Source organism: Odocoileus virginianus, chromosome 3 (genome assembly GCF_023699985.2).
Source record: "Odocoileus virginianus isolate 20LAN1187 ecotype Illinois chromosome 3, Ovbor_1.2, whole genome shotgun sequence".
Taxonomy (NCBI): Eukaryota; Metazoa; Chordata; class Mammalia; order Artiodactyla; family Cervidae; genus Odocoileus; species Odocoileus virginianus.
In genome coordinates this window covers 13,751,200-13,764,425 of record NC_069676.1, presented here as the reverse complement: position 1 = coordinate 13,764,425, position 13,226 = coordinate 13,751,200, and the positions used below count along the sequence as shown (strand labels likewise).

General features: G+C 59.2%; 1 protein-coding gene across 2 annotated transcripts; it reads right to left on the bottom strand.

Annotated features, from left to right (window-relative positions):
- Positions 1-269: 269 nt before the first annotated feature.
- Positions 270-13,119, bottom strand: PRKCSH (PRKCSH beta subunit of glucosidase II). Of its 2 annotated transcripts, none has more exons than XM_020894324.2 (18): positions 13,027-13,119; positions 12,483-12,632; positions 12,163-12,279; positions 11,639-11,734; positions 11,476-11,533; positions 10,461-10,578; positions 8,733-8,862; positions 4,676-4,760; positions 3,745-3,823; positions 2,953-3,039; positions 2,484-2,657; positions 2,315-2,411; positions 1,775-1,844; positions 1,449-1,538; positions 1,180-1,254; positions 986-1,085; positions 732-905; positions 270-597 (listed from the first exon to the last, which is right to left on the bottom strand). In XM_020894324.2, exons 2-17 carry the CDS (start codon positions 12,556-12,558, stop codon positions 759-761), a joined length of 1,599 nt encoding a protein of 532 aa, XP_020749983.2. In that variant the 5' UTR covers positions 12,559-12,632; positions 13,027-13,119; the 3' UTR covers positions 270-597; positions 732-758. The 2 variants fall into 2 exon arrangements, with proteins under 2 accessions (XP_020749983.2, XP_020749984.1); XM_020894325.2 differs by lacking the exon at positions 13,027-13,119 and adding an exon at positions 12,815-12,911.
- Between the last annotated feature and the right edge of the window lie 107 nt (positions 13,120-13,226).

Below are 13,226 nucleotides of genomic sequence, written 5' to 3'. Positions count from 1 at the left end.
TGCCCCTCTGGGCCTAGCTCACATCTGGAGCCCCCTGGCTTCCCCACAGCACACGTGTGATTGGGGGGGTGGGGTCTGAGACCAGCCCAGGTGGAAGCCCAGACAGAAGTGACCCAAGGGCTGTCTGCTCATGTGGCTCCAGGCTGCTGTCCATGGGGCATCTCAGGTAGGACCCTCAAGCTGTGGAGCCAGGCCCCCCAGGATCTGCACGGCAGCTTCCCCCACCCCACTTCTTCCACACCCCAGCAAAGCCAGCAGAAACAGATGAGTTGGAGGGATCATGTTTATTGTTTGGGGTTCACAGGTCAAGTCACTTCCCCACCAGGAGGGAAGGCAGATGCCCTGGGTGGGGGGCAGGGCGGGCCAGGCCACCAGGGTGTGGGGGCCCAGGTAGGACAGGCTCCTTTATTCCATCTGGGGAGGCAGCCGGGGCCTGGGAACGTGGCTCTGCCCCACTGGCCAACCAAAAGCAGGGCATGGAGCCTCACCTGCTTCCTGCCCTGTGGGTGGGTGAGGTGACCCACAAGGGCAGGCCGTGGTCCACAGACTGAGGGGCGATGGGCAGCACCACTGGGGGCTGGTTCTGTATCTTGATTACTGGGACCAGAGAGAAACCAGATGAGACAGATGAAGGGCGATGGATGGGGGAGCACCCGTGTGGCCAAGAGCTGCACCCCCCACCATGCCCCCGAGCAGAAGGGGACGGGCGGGACCCCCAGCTCCCCACCCACCTCTGCACTGGGCAGGGCGGGGCAGGGCTAGAGCTCGTCGTGGTCGCCCTCCACGGGGTACTCAGGCGGGGGCTCTGGACAGGCAGCTGGCGTCATCAGCTCCATGAGGTACTCGCAGCGGCTGGGCTCCGTGGTGCTGGTCACCACCGTCTCCTTCCCGCACAGCAGGCGTACCTGGCGTGGGCAGGCGGGGCTCAGGCGGGCTCTGTGGGCCTGGGTCCCCACTCCACTGCCCCCAGCCCGCGGGCACTCACAGTGGTGGAGCGATTGGGGCCCTGCCAGCAGCCCGTGCCCTGCTCATACTTCATGGCGCTGAACTTGTCGTGGTCAGGGCCAGCCCACGAGCCCCAGGTGCTATGGGAGAGTGGGGTGCTGAGAGGGGCCGGCCGGGGGGGGCCGGGGTGGGGGATGAGGGGCCGAGAGGGGGGCCTAGCCCAAGCTCACTCACCCAAGGCTGGTGGGGGAGCCACCGAGTTTGGGTTTCTGCGAGACAAGCTTGAAGGGGCAGAGTCTGTAGATGTACCTGTCAGGGGATGAGGCTGGTGGGTGGGGAGACAGGGGTCCCAGCCTCCACAACATCCCCCCACACCAGGGCCATGCAGGTACCTCAAATCCCAGTGGCTGCGCCTAAGCCCACGCCCCTCCCTCCCCACCCCGTCCTTGCTCAGGCCCAGACCCGCCGAGCCCACCCACCACTCATGCCCACAGGGGACGCACTCATTGGTGGTGAGCTCATAGCACTGGCTGTACAGGTAGGCGAACTCGCCGTTGGGGCCGAAATCAAATGAAACCTCCTGCTCCAGGTTCCTAAAGGGGAGGCCCGGAAGTTAAGGGGCAGTGGGGGATGCCAGCCCGACTCAGGACAACGCGGGAAGGCCCGCTGCAGTGGCGGAGGGCCTCTCGGGGCCTGAGCTCCAGCCCCCACCGCTTGGGGACTCTCCCTGCAGGAACCACCGCCAGCTCGCAGAGGTTGCCTGAGTGACCGCCGCCCCCGGGGAGTCGGGCAGCAGGTGGCCACAGGGCAGCAGAGAAGTGGCTCGTACCTGATGGATTCTTCCATGTCCTTCAAGGACCGCTCGGCCTCTTCAAACTTGTTGCGGGCCTCCTGGGCGGCTGGTGGGGTCGGGACAGAGGTCAGAGGTGCTCCCACCCGATCCGTGAAGAGAGGGCAGAGGGTAGCGCAGACAAGCCTGATTCTCCCAGCCCCAGGGCTGGCTCTGGGTGAGGACGGGGCCCAGGAAGACCCTCTGGGCCTTGCCAGCCACCGGGCAGACCCCTCCCCCCTGCTGAGGCTCTCAGCTCATGAGGGAGCAGGGCCAGGGCTCCTGGGGCCCTGCTGGCTCCTCGCCTGCCAAGGGTGACACAAACAACAGCCACCCACGAGGAGGCAGAAGGGCCCCTGGGACTGGTGTGGTGGTGCCAGCTTCCCCAGGCCCCAGAAGCCCCCTCCAGGTGGCCCGAAGTCCCCTGGCCTTGCCTGGGCCAGGCCCAGGCCCCCTCAAGGAGCAGGCAGGGCCTGTTTCTTGGGCCCCTGCACCTGCGGGCGACAGGGAGGGGCCCCTCCCTCCCAAGCTCAGCCCTACCGCTGATGAAGGCCTGCGTCTGCTCATCATACGGCGGCATTCTGTCCTCCTCGGTGGGGCTGGCCGTCTGGGGGGCTGGGCCTGGGGGTGGGGTGTCCTGGGGGTGGGGGGAGAGAGTCAGCGAGTGACTCCACTCCCACCCGTCACCCGCTTCACCCCGAACGCCCACCTTGGACTGCTCCCCCTGGGAATCTTCGTCCTCCTCCTCCTCCTCCTCTGTCTCCTCGTCCTCCTCGGCCTCGTCCTCCTCCTCTGTGGGTGGCGAGGGCATGGGGGGCTGCTCCTCTTTGGGTTCCATCACATCGGGTGCAGGAGGCGATGGTGGGTACTCGGTGGGCAGCACCTGCCGGATGTGTGGAGAGGTCGTGCTGAGGACTCGGGGTCCACCCCCACCCCCAGGGCCGGGGGCCAGGCTCCCACCATCGCCCAAGGGCGGCCTTGTGTCTCCACCCCTTCCAAGGAGCCTAGAGAGAGGGAGGGAGGGGCAGACAGCTGGGGGCAGGGTGGCTTCTGTAGAGAAGATGGGGCCGCCCAGCTGGCCAGGGTGGCCATTGCCAGAGCTGGAGGCAGTGCCTTTGTGAGGCGCCCAGGGGCGGGGCGGGGGCGGGGACCACATCCCTTCCCCTCCCTCTCCTGACCTCGGACCGGTACTTGTCCCTAATGGCGGCCCAGACGCGGTCATAGAAGAAAGCAGCGTCCATCTGCGCGTCTCCCCCAAGAAGGGTCTGTGTGCGACAGGTTGGGGTGGGGTCAGGGGCAGGACCTCCACGTGCCCCCCACCTCCAACCCAGGCACTCTCGTAGTGGGTGCGGGGGCCCTCAGGCTGCGGTGCCAGGCACAGCACGCGCCGACTTGCCCAGGGCCAGCCTAGAGCCGGGCTGGGTGAGGAGCGGCTGCCAGAAGGGGGCAGCACAGGCCTGTGGGAAAGAGGAGGGGGCCAGGGAGGTGCGGGGGTGCGGACTGCAGAAGCCAGGGAGAGGAGCGGAGAGACGGACAGCACAGAGCCAGAGGCCAGGGTGCGGCGGGGCGTGGGGACCAGCAGGGCAGTGTCCTTGGGTACCAAGGAGCAGGGCTCCAGACCAATGAGGACAGAGCTGTGAGGAGGGCGCCCAGGTGTGTGCACTGGGTGGGGGGCATGGTTACAGGAACCCTAACTCTGCCCACTAGACACCCTGAGGCACCCACACGACTCCACTAGGCCCCACAGGGAAGGGAGAAAGGCCCTGGGCAGCCCCTCCTAGTCACCAAGCAAGGCCTGGCCACACCAGCCAGGCTGTGGGCCCCCAGAACTCTGGCCCTGGGCTAGCAGGGAACTTTCCATGGGAGTAGCCCACAGAAGGCCTGCCTCTGGCCAGCCCCCACCCCCCACCCTGAGGTCACCCTGGGGCAATCCCCTCCAGGCATCCCAAGCGAAGGGGTGGGCTGAGTACCTGGGCTTCCCCTTCTGATAATGCCCCGTCCCCATCCGTGTCCAGCTCTGGGTGGGTCTGCAACTCAGCCACCGAGACCCTGCAGGGACAAAGGCAGAAGCCGATGGAGCAGGGAGACCATGGGCTCCTGGTCAACTGCCCCCAACCCCCACCCCAGGCCAGGGCTCCTCCTGAGAACTTGCTTCAGGACCTTGGGGCAGGGAGAGGCGGCAGGCAGGAAGGTGGGAAAAAATGAGGTCTGGGGTTAGGGCCCAGTCTGGTCTCCACCCTGGGAAAGGCAGGTCCGAGCCACCCCATCCGCTGCCTCCTACCCACTCCTGAGGCTCCACAACCCTGAGGAGCTCAAGGGAGGGACAAACACAGGGGTGGGAGTAGGAGACAACCCTGTGTCCTCAAGACCCAGCTTCCACTTCCTTCCACCCTTAGAACCGAACACAGGGAAATGCCCTTGGCCTGGTATCCTCCACCCCAGGAAACCCAAACACCCATGGTGGCCCAGGTCCCACATCCTGCCCCTACCCCGCTGCCCACCGCCACTGCCCACCAGGAACGGGACCGCCCTGCCCATGCTGCCCCCAGCACCCCTCCAAGTCCCAGGCCTCCCACCAGGGGGCCTGCCCAGCCTCCCTGTTCCCAAAGGCCCACCCTCCACTGAGCCATTGGCCTGGGGCCGGCCAGCAAGTTCAGGGACACTGGCCAGGATTTCATCTTTCACTAAAGTGTCCCAGGTCACAGAGTAGGCTTTCAAAAATCACTGAGATCCTGAGTCCCCCTGTCCAGCTCGAGGGGGTGTTTTCCCTCATCTCTCCCCCACCACCCCCCACGCCCCCAGGGGATCGGGCTCCAGGGCAAGGAGGTGGGCTCTGGCTGGTTTCCTAAAGGTGGGAAGAGAGAGGCAGGAGCCCGGGGCAGGTGGGGCTGGCACACTCACACCCCGTCCATGTCATCGTCCAGCTCCTGGAAGGCGCTGGCTGCCAGCTCCCGCTCCCGCTGCTCCTTGGAGGTGGCCTGCTGCTCTGTGGAAGAACCAGCTCCATCACCCTCCATCCCCAATGGCCCCCGGGCTCACCATGTGCCTGGCCCTCTGGGTGCTGGGGCTGGGGCTCTGAGTCAGGCCACTGCGGGGGGGCAGACTGGGGGCAGGAGCTAGGCAATGAGAAGGGCTGGCCTGTGTGGGGGTGGGGGGCCAAGGAGGTGGGCAGTGCCAAATGGATGGGGAAGCCAGGAGGGGCAGCTGGGGGCATCTGCAGAGAGTCTGAACCATCCGTGACGGTGCAAGGGCTAGGACCAGAGATGTGCCACGTTCAGGAGGCCCCCAGGAGAAGCGGTCAGGGGACAGAGGCTGGGGTGGGGGTGCAGCCAGGCGAGGCAGATGTCCTGGGGGCCTGTCCCAGCACAACCGGCTCAGGGGGCGCTCAGGAGAGCAGCCCCAGTGCAGCTCAGCCCTCTCCCCCAGGATGAGCGGCCTGTGTCCCGGGAGACCCCAGCAGACAGCCAACAACGTCCTCACAAATGAGGGCCCCAGGCGCAGGTGGATGAAAGGAGCTGCCAACGGTCACCCAGCTGGCGAGGGGCACATGCCTCCAGAGCCCACGCTCATCCCCACCACCCTCTGGGAATCCCAGCAAAACCGCCGTGGCGTGTCACCCCTGAACCTGAGTCAACAACTCCACACTAAGAAGCTGCCCAGCCTTGTGTAAAAGGATGCTAGATGTGGTGCAAAAGAAGATGGAAACAGAAGCAAAGACCAGAGTTCGTTCACTTTGTAACACGTGGCCCGGGAAGAGAGTAAAGGAACCTGGCACCAAAGGTGAATGAGAGAACATCTGCAACTTCAGTCACAAAGGCCAACCCCCTGATACACAAGAGCCGCTTACAAGCAATGGAGACCAGAACCAAAAACCTGAAGGGAAAAATGGTACCTGGACGAGACAAACCCCACCAGGGCCACACACTGGAATAGACAACAGCTCTTAAAAAGGAAGCAGGCGTCCAGACACCAGGCTACAACATGGATGACCCTCGACAATACGACGCTAGGGGAAAGCAGTCAGTCACAAAGGCCACTCACTGCCTGAATTCTTGAGGTGAAATGTCCAGAGCAGGTCAGTCCCTGGAAACAGGAAGCCAATGCGTGGGAGCTGGGCGCGGGGCCAAGGGGAGATGTGGAGGGCCATTTAATGGGCCTGGGGGTTCCTCCTGGGGTGACAGGAACATTCTGGAACTAGACAGCAGCGATGGCTGCACAACAGTGTGGACATACCTGACACCACTGAATCGGACGCTGAAAACTGGCTGAAATGGTGAATGGTGACATGACCGGGATTTTACCGCAGTGAGAGAAAAATGAAGGACAGAGCACACACGCATACACTGTGTAGACCAGTGCCGTCCAGCGGAATCTTCTACAGAGGTGGATGGAGCAGAGGCCCGGGAGCAACAAAAAGCAGCAGTTTCGCAGGGCTGGAGGGGCGGGTACACAGGGTACAGAGAGCAGGGAGAAGTCCTCCATGGTAGGGGGCATTGTAAGCGGGCAGTGGTGGCCCAAATGCTGTCCCACCCAAGGCACTGGGGAGCCAGGAAGACCGCTGGGCCAAAGAATGGCTTGGCCTCATGGAGGGAGGCCATCAGGAGGCCAGAAGGGCCAGAATGGGCCCAGGGACTTCACTGGGGGTCCAGTGGTTAAGAATCAGGCTTCCAGCAAAGAACAGGAATCTGTGCAGGGGAAACGGGTTCGATCCCCGGTCCAGGGAGATTCCACATGCTGTGGAGCAACTAAGCCTGAGTGCTACCTCTACTGAGCCTGTGTGCCGCAACTACTGAAGCCCGTGGACCTAGAACCCGTGCTTTGCAACAAGAGAAGCAGCTGCAGTGAGAAAGCCCCACATCCTAACAAAGAGTAGCCCCCACTTGCCACAACTAGAGAAAGGCTGTGAGCAGCAACGAAGACCCAGCATGGCCAAAACTAAATATAAATTAGTAATAAAAAAACAGCCTTCTGATGCTAGTAATTCTAATAAAGAATAATAATTTAATAAATAGAAATTTAATAATTTAATAGAATCTAATAATCCTAATAAAGAATCAATGCAGGGGACACATTTCTGGCTGGGGAACTAAGATAACACCTGCCATGGGACAGCTAAATCCGCCTGCCACAACAAGAGAAGCCCCCACACCATGCAACAAAGACCCAACACAGGCAAAAAAAGCTGGGCCCTGAGCGAGGCAGGAGCAGGCTGGTGACTCAAGCCTGCAGATAAGGAGCAGGGTCTACAATCAGAGTAACGTGGGCATCAGTCTAGCTGGGCAAGCCAGTGGCCTCTTTGGCCTCAGCTTCCTTGTTTGTGAAACGATGTGATGTCTGGGAAAGGGGAGCAGGGGCAAAAACACGATCCTTATGAAACGAGCACTGGGTGCTCTGGTCTATCCACCGTCAGTGTGGGAGAGAATACTGGTGTCTTCATCGGGGTCAGCAAACTTTACTGTAAAGAATCCAACGCTAAAATATTTTAGGTTCAGCAGGTCATAAGGTCCCTGTTGGCAACCCCTGAAGTCTGTGGCTTTATCACAGAAGCAGCTGATGGTATGTAAACAAAGAGGGGGAGTCTCTGCTCATTCACCAACATGGTCTCCGTGTGTCTGTGCATGCGTGCGTGCTGCTCAGTCATGTCTGACTCTGTGATCCCATGGACTGTAGCCTGCCAGGCTTCTCTGTCCATGGGATTTCCCAGACAAGAATACTAGACCAGGTTGTCATGCTCTCCTCCAGGGGATCTTCCCAACCCAGGGACTGAACCTGCATCTCTTGTGTCTTCTGCACTGGTAGGCAGATTCCTTACTGCTAGCACCACCTGGGAAGCCCATGGTCTCCTTGCTGCTCCTTAAAAACTAGACAAGATGCAGCCTCATGACCTCTGAGCCTGTCCCTTCTATAGGCAGAGGGCTTCCTCCGTCTTGTTCAATGCTGTATTGTGGGCACCTGGCATAGACCCGGCACATTATAGGCACGCAGTAGATGCTTGTCAGATGAACGACTGAATTACTGATTATGAGAAATCAGGACAGAGAGAGGGAAGGGCGGAAGAACACAGCAGATGCTCCAAGGGATGGAGGGGATCACAGCACGGCCTCAGAAGGCTACCAGCTGCCAGTCACCAGCCCTGTGACTGGCTGGGGCCACGGCTCCAAATACTTCTGGCAATGCTTGGTCTTGGGTCTTTTAACTAGCCTGGAGTGGGATTCTGCCCCACCTCTCCCTTCTAGCCGCCTTCCACCATGTATGTCCCTGCACACAGCAGACTGAGAACAAATGCCAAGGCTTCAGATTATCCACAACAGCAGCACAATCTGCCCACAGCAAGAAAATGCTGGACCAAGCATTTAAAAAAAATCACCTTAAAACCAACCCCAGACAGTAGGAGCTGCCAGCGCAAAGAGGAAGTGAAGAAGATAAGAGAAGGTAGAAGCTGCTTTCATCCTAAGGGATTTTGCCAAGCCTGGCAAATGTGGATGTCCATTCTGATAACTTGTGAGGGAAGGGAAATGAAAATCAAGGTCCAAGGTGACCCAGCCCGTAACTATGACCCCATGGGACTCCCCTGAGGGCTAAGCTGGGCCAGGAATCAGCCAGCCCTTGCTCGGACCTCAGCTCACTCTGCCTGGGGGGCTGGAGGAAGCTTCAGCCTCAACTTCAGACTCGAGGTCCCTGAATCCAGTGTTCCCACAGAGAAGGCAGAAAGAAAAGCCCCTCTTGAGAGAAGGACCTCTCATCAAAGCTGCAAGTTACTGCTATAAATTACTTTTAAACACAATGGTCAACACACAGTTGAAGATAATGAGGCACCTGGGGAACTAAGGTGCCGTGATTTTAAAAAAATCAGTGCAACAACAGACAAGAGACAATGAGCAAGAGACTCCTGGGCCCAGACTCTTCCCTGCCAGGAGCCGAGGGGGAGTCACAGCCACACCAGGACACAGCGACGTACCTTCCCACAGCTTACGGTGCTGGTCTTTGGCCTCCTTCTCTGGCTTCTCGGCTTCCTCCTTCAGTGTCCGGAGCATCTCCACTTGGTCCTCCAGTGACTTCTTTCCAGCCTGCAGCTCAATGAGCTTTTTCTGGGAAGGCAGAAGACAGAGGCCGGCTCTCATCCTGTTCTTCCCTCTTCCTCTCCTGCCTCTATTCCACATTATCTTTTCCTAATACACACCCCTCCTGGATCTCCCCCAACCCCTGCTGCTGTGGTTCTCTGCGGCCCACTGGGGAGAAATCCAAACACCTCAGTGTACCCATGAGGCCCTGCATAACCAGGACTCTGCCCCGCTCTCCAGCCTCATCCAACCCTTTGCTATCTTAACTGCCCTAACAACATTCAAAGCCCCCCACCCACACTGCCCCCCGTTTTCCACACAGTCTTTCCTTCTGTCTGCAACACTCTGCCTGGCTAACTCTCAAAAAACCTACAGATTTCAGTTTAGATGGAGACCTCTTATAGGAAGTCTTCCTTGCTTCCTATGCCCCAAGGCGGGTTCAGAGAGCAGAGGGACCAAGGCAGGGAACATGCGTTTGATTCCTGGCCCAGGAAGACTCCACGTGCCGAGGAGCAGCTAAGCACATGCACCACAACTACTGAGCCTGTGCTCTAGAGCCTAGGAACTGCAACTACCAAAGTCCACGTGCCTAGAGCCTGTGCTCCACCGTAAGAGAAGACACTGAATAAGAAGCCCGCCTGCCGCAACTAGAGAAAGCCTGTGTGCAGCAATGAAGACCCAGCACAGCTAAAAATAAAATTCTTTTTAAAAACTGATTGTTTCTATAAAAAAAAAAGAAAAGAAAGGGGATTTCCCTGGTGATCCAGAGGCTAAGACTCTGCACTCCCAATTCAAGGGGGTCAGTTTGATCCTTGGTCAGGGAACTAGATTCCACATGCTGCAATTAAGACCCAGCACAACCAAATAAATAAAAATAAAAAATATTTAAAAAGGAAGGATGGAAGGAACGTGTGTGCTGGGTGGGCTCCAGCCTAAGAATGGGGGTCCTAGGCTGTAGGGTCCCTCCCAAGACTTTGGCTGACACCTCAACCTGATCTGCTGCTGGGGTCCTCCTGCTGGCCCAGGAGGTCAAAGGTCACTTGGCACCAACTTCACCGTGTGGCTAAGCCCTGGAAGGATCTCACTGGCCCTGAATACACTGCCCCCTATGAATTCAGGAGACACCTCACTAGCCAGGCCATGGGGGTGGGAGAGGAAGACCCGACCCTTCCCCAGTCTGAGAAACAGAGCTGGGGCCCTTGCTGAGAGGGTTAAGTGGGAGCCCCGAAGGGGAGTTGAGGACTCTGACCCACCAGTTAAGGGGGTGGCAGACAGGCAGGGGGAGACACATCCCTGGGGACTCACCCTCTTGGGCCCTCCCCTGACACATCCCCAGCACCCACCCTACTTAACTTACAAATGAGAGCACCCTGGAACCTGGAGGAGAGGTGACCCTCCTCCGAGCCCACCGTGGTCTGCACCCAAGGCCTAGGTTCATGCCTCGACTGGCTGCCACACACCTGGTACCAGCCTAAGCAACGACTAAACATCAAGTGGACACCAGGGTCCAAGGCGCAGACAGACAGCAACTGGCCCCAGAACACCCCTGGTCGGGAGCAAACGTAAACCCCAGCCAGCCCCCCAGCCTCCAGGTTGTCCTGGGTCAGCCCCACCAGGCCCCTCACCTGCTTCTCCTCCCGGGCCTTCTTCCAGTCCTCAATCAGGATCTTCTTCAGGCGGAAGCCCTCACGGGTCACCTCTGCCATCTGCTGCAGTGTCTCTCTCTCCTTGCGGCCCTTCTCTCTGGGGGGGAAGGGAGAGCATTTAGTGTCCACTAGGTCTGCCTCTTCCCAAGGGGTTCAACCCCCTGCCATCGCCCCATCATGTGGGCAAAAACAGGAGCTCAAACACTCCTGCTCCTTCCTCCCCCAGGTTCTCCTGGCTTCAGAGCCCCTCATCCCTGTCCTAGAGAGGAGGGGCAGTGGACAGGGCTCGCTCACCCTCAGGATCATGGGAGGGACTAGAGGGTTCTGGGATGTGGGGCTGGAAGGAGATTCCCAAGAGAAGAAAGAGAAGAGCACACGAGTCACAGACTCCCTGACAGAAGGGCTGTCTGGCCAGTACACAAAATCTGGTCAGTCTCTCTCTACTTAAGAGACCTTCCATCAGAGGGGTTTATGGAAGTGTCACAACGCTCACCTTCTCTGAAAAACGTATCTGGCCCTGCCACCTGCTCCCAACTCACAGGAGTGGAGGAAGGCTGTCCCTTTTAAATGCCACAATCCCCATCACTCTCTGACTGCCTTACACTCAGCCTGCGTGCGTTTGCTTCCATCCACCTGCCTGTGGGCATTTCAGTTTTCAGGTCCTGCTGCAGTGGTGCAATTAAAAGCACAGAGTCCCAAGTTAGACGGAGCTGGATTCGAGTCCTGGTTCTGCTATCTCTTAGCTATGAGACCCTGAGGAAGTCATTTTCCTTTCTGAGCATGAGCTCACTCATCAGCTGAACAGGCAAACACATTACACTCAGTTCCGGGCCAGAAGGAAAACTGCTGATAGAGCATTCACAGAGCACCTGGCACCAGGTGAGCCCTTGATACACAAAAGCAGAGAAGAGAGGAAACCCGATTCACCTAGCAAGGCGAGGCAAGGTTTCGGGGGAGAGGGGGGCGAGGGAAGAGGGGTGTGTCAGCTACGTACTTGCAGGTGTTCTCACAGACGATCCCGCTGTTGTATTCATCGGTCCCGTCACAGCAGTCTGAGGGCAGACATGGGGGCGCCTTCAGGACTCCCCCGCCACCCCACAATGCCCCCTTCCCTCTGCCCAGCACCCTGTCCCCCATCCTGGGGCCAGTTCATTCACCACACACTCCATCGTTGACCCATCTGGAGGAGATATACAGGGGCTTGTAGCCTGTGTTGGTGCAGTGGAAGCTGCCATTGGGACAGGCAGCTGTGCCTGTGGGGAAAGGAGGGAAGGAAGGTTTGTGGAGTGGGCTCAGGATCCGGCAGGTCACACCCACCACGTGCACACGCGAGCATGAGAAATGTGAGAATAACTGATGCCAAGCAAGGGGAGGAAGGACCACTGCACTTTGGGGGCCTGAAACAAAACGCTCCTGGGCTCCCTCCTGCCTCTCCGCGCCAGGGCCCTCTGAACTGGGCCCTACCAAGCCCTCCCCCTCCCCCTCTGGGCTCCCATAGCACCTCCCCATCTCCTCAACAAATCACTGACCCACTTTAGTCTGTGCTTGCTTGCCTGCACTCAAGAGAGAGCCCTGTGAGGACGGGACTGGGTCTGTCTGGGACACCACACAGGACGTAGCACTCACCAGCTCAATAAATGTACAATGAATGAATGGATGGATGAATGGAGAAAAAGCTCACCTGGTTCATCTGAGCCATCTTTGCAGTCACAGTAGTCGTCATTGACCTGATCAAAGGGGATACTGGCAGAGCCATCCAGGCAAGTGAAAGGCTTTGACTCGTCGTAGAAGTGATGGTCTGGGGAAGGGGACAAGGGGCCCAGTTCAGGGCAGGAAGAGAGCCCTTTCCACCCAAAGGTACTTCTTCCCACTCCCACCGGCTAAGCATTGCAACCTGCCCTGCCCAGAGTCCAGAACACTGAGACCGAAGGCTGTAAGTGCCTATCCCAGAACCTCCCACACCCCACCCCCACTTCTGGCCACCTCCAGTGGCTCACTCACTGGTGAGGGAGACGCCGCGGGGTCGCTTGACCTCCACGGCCCAACACATCGGCAGCAGCAGCAGCAGTAGTAACATCTCGCTGAAGCCTTGGAAGCCGGATATGGGTTCTGTCAGAAGGAGGCTACTGGGAGATGCACTGTGACCCCACGCTGCAGCGAGAAAGGGGCGGCAGGTCAGTGGGAGAGGGCTCCTTCCAGCCGAAGGAAGGCGCCTCTCCCTCCGGTCAAATGAATTCCTTCATCGCTCCGGGCAAAGAGGTCTCACTTAACCTCCCACACTGGGGGCACGGGGGCCGAGGCGGAGGCGGGGGAGGGGATCTCCCCAGTCCTACCTAGTGGAAGGGAATCTCACTTGGCCCAAATCAATGGTGAGCGGAACTCAAAACCTCCGCTCCCTATGAGTCGGAGGTGGTTCGCTATCCAGTTCCCGCCAATCGGCCCAAAGGGTTAACAGTTTCCCCCTCTCCAAACCCACACCCTTCGGCTGCCCCTAATAGGAAGTTGGGGGTGGGGGGCGCCTCCCGCCCACTAGTCCACCACGTACACGAGGCTGGGGCAAAGGTCAATATCTACCGCGCCCCCCTGACCCAGCAGCCAACGGTTCCTCCTGCAGAAAGGAAGCGGAAGTGTGTGAGAATCATCACTTCCGGAATTACGCTCCGCTCCCGGAACGGCGGGCCCTGGCTGCCATGTTGGGAGTGGCATGTGGCAGGCTTGGAACACAGTCGGCCATCTTGCATAAGA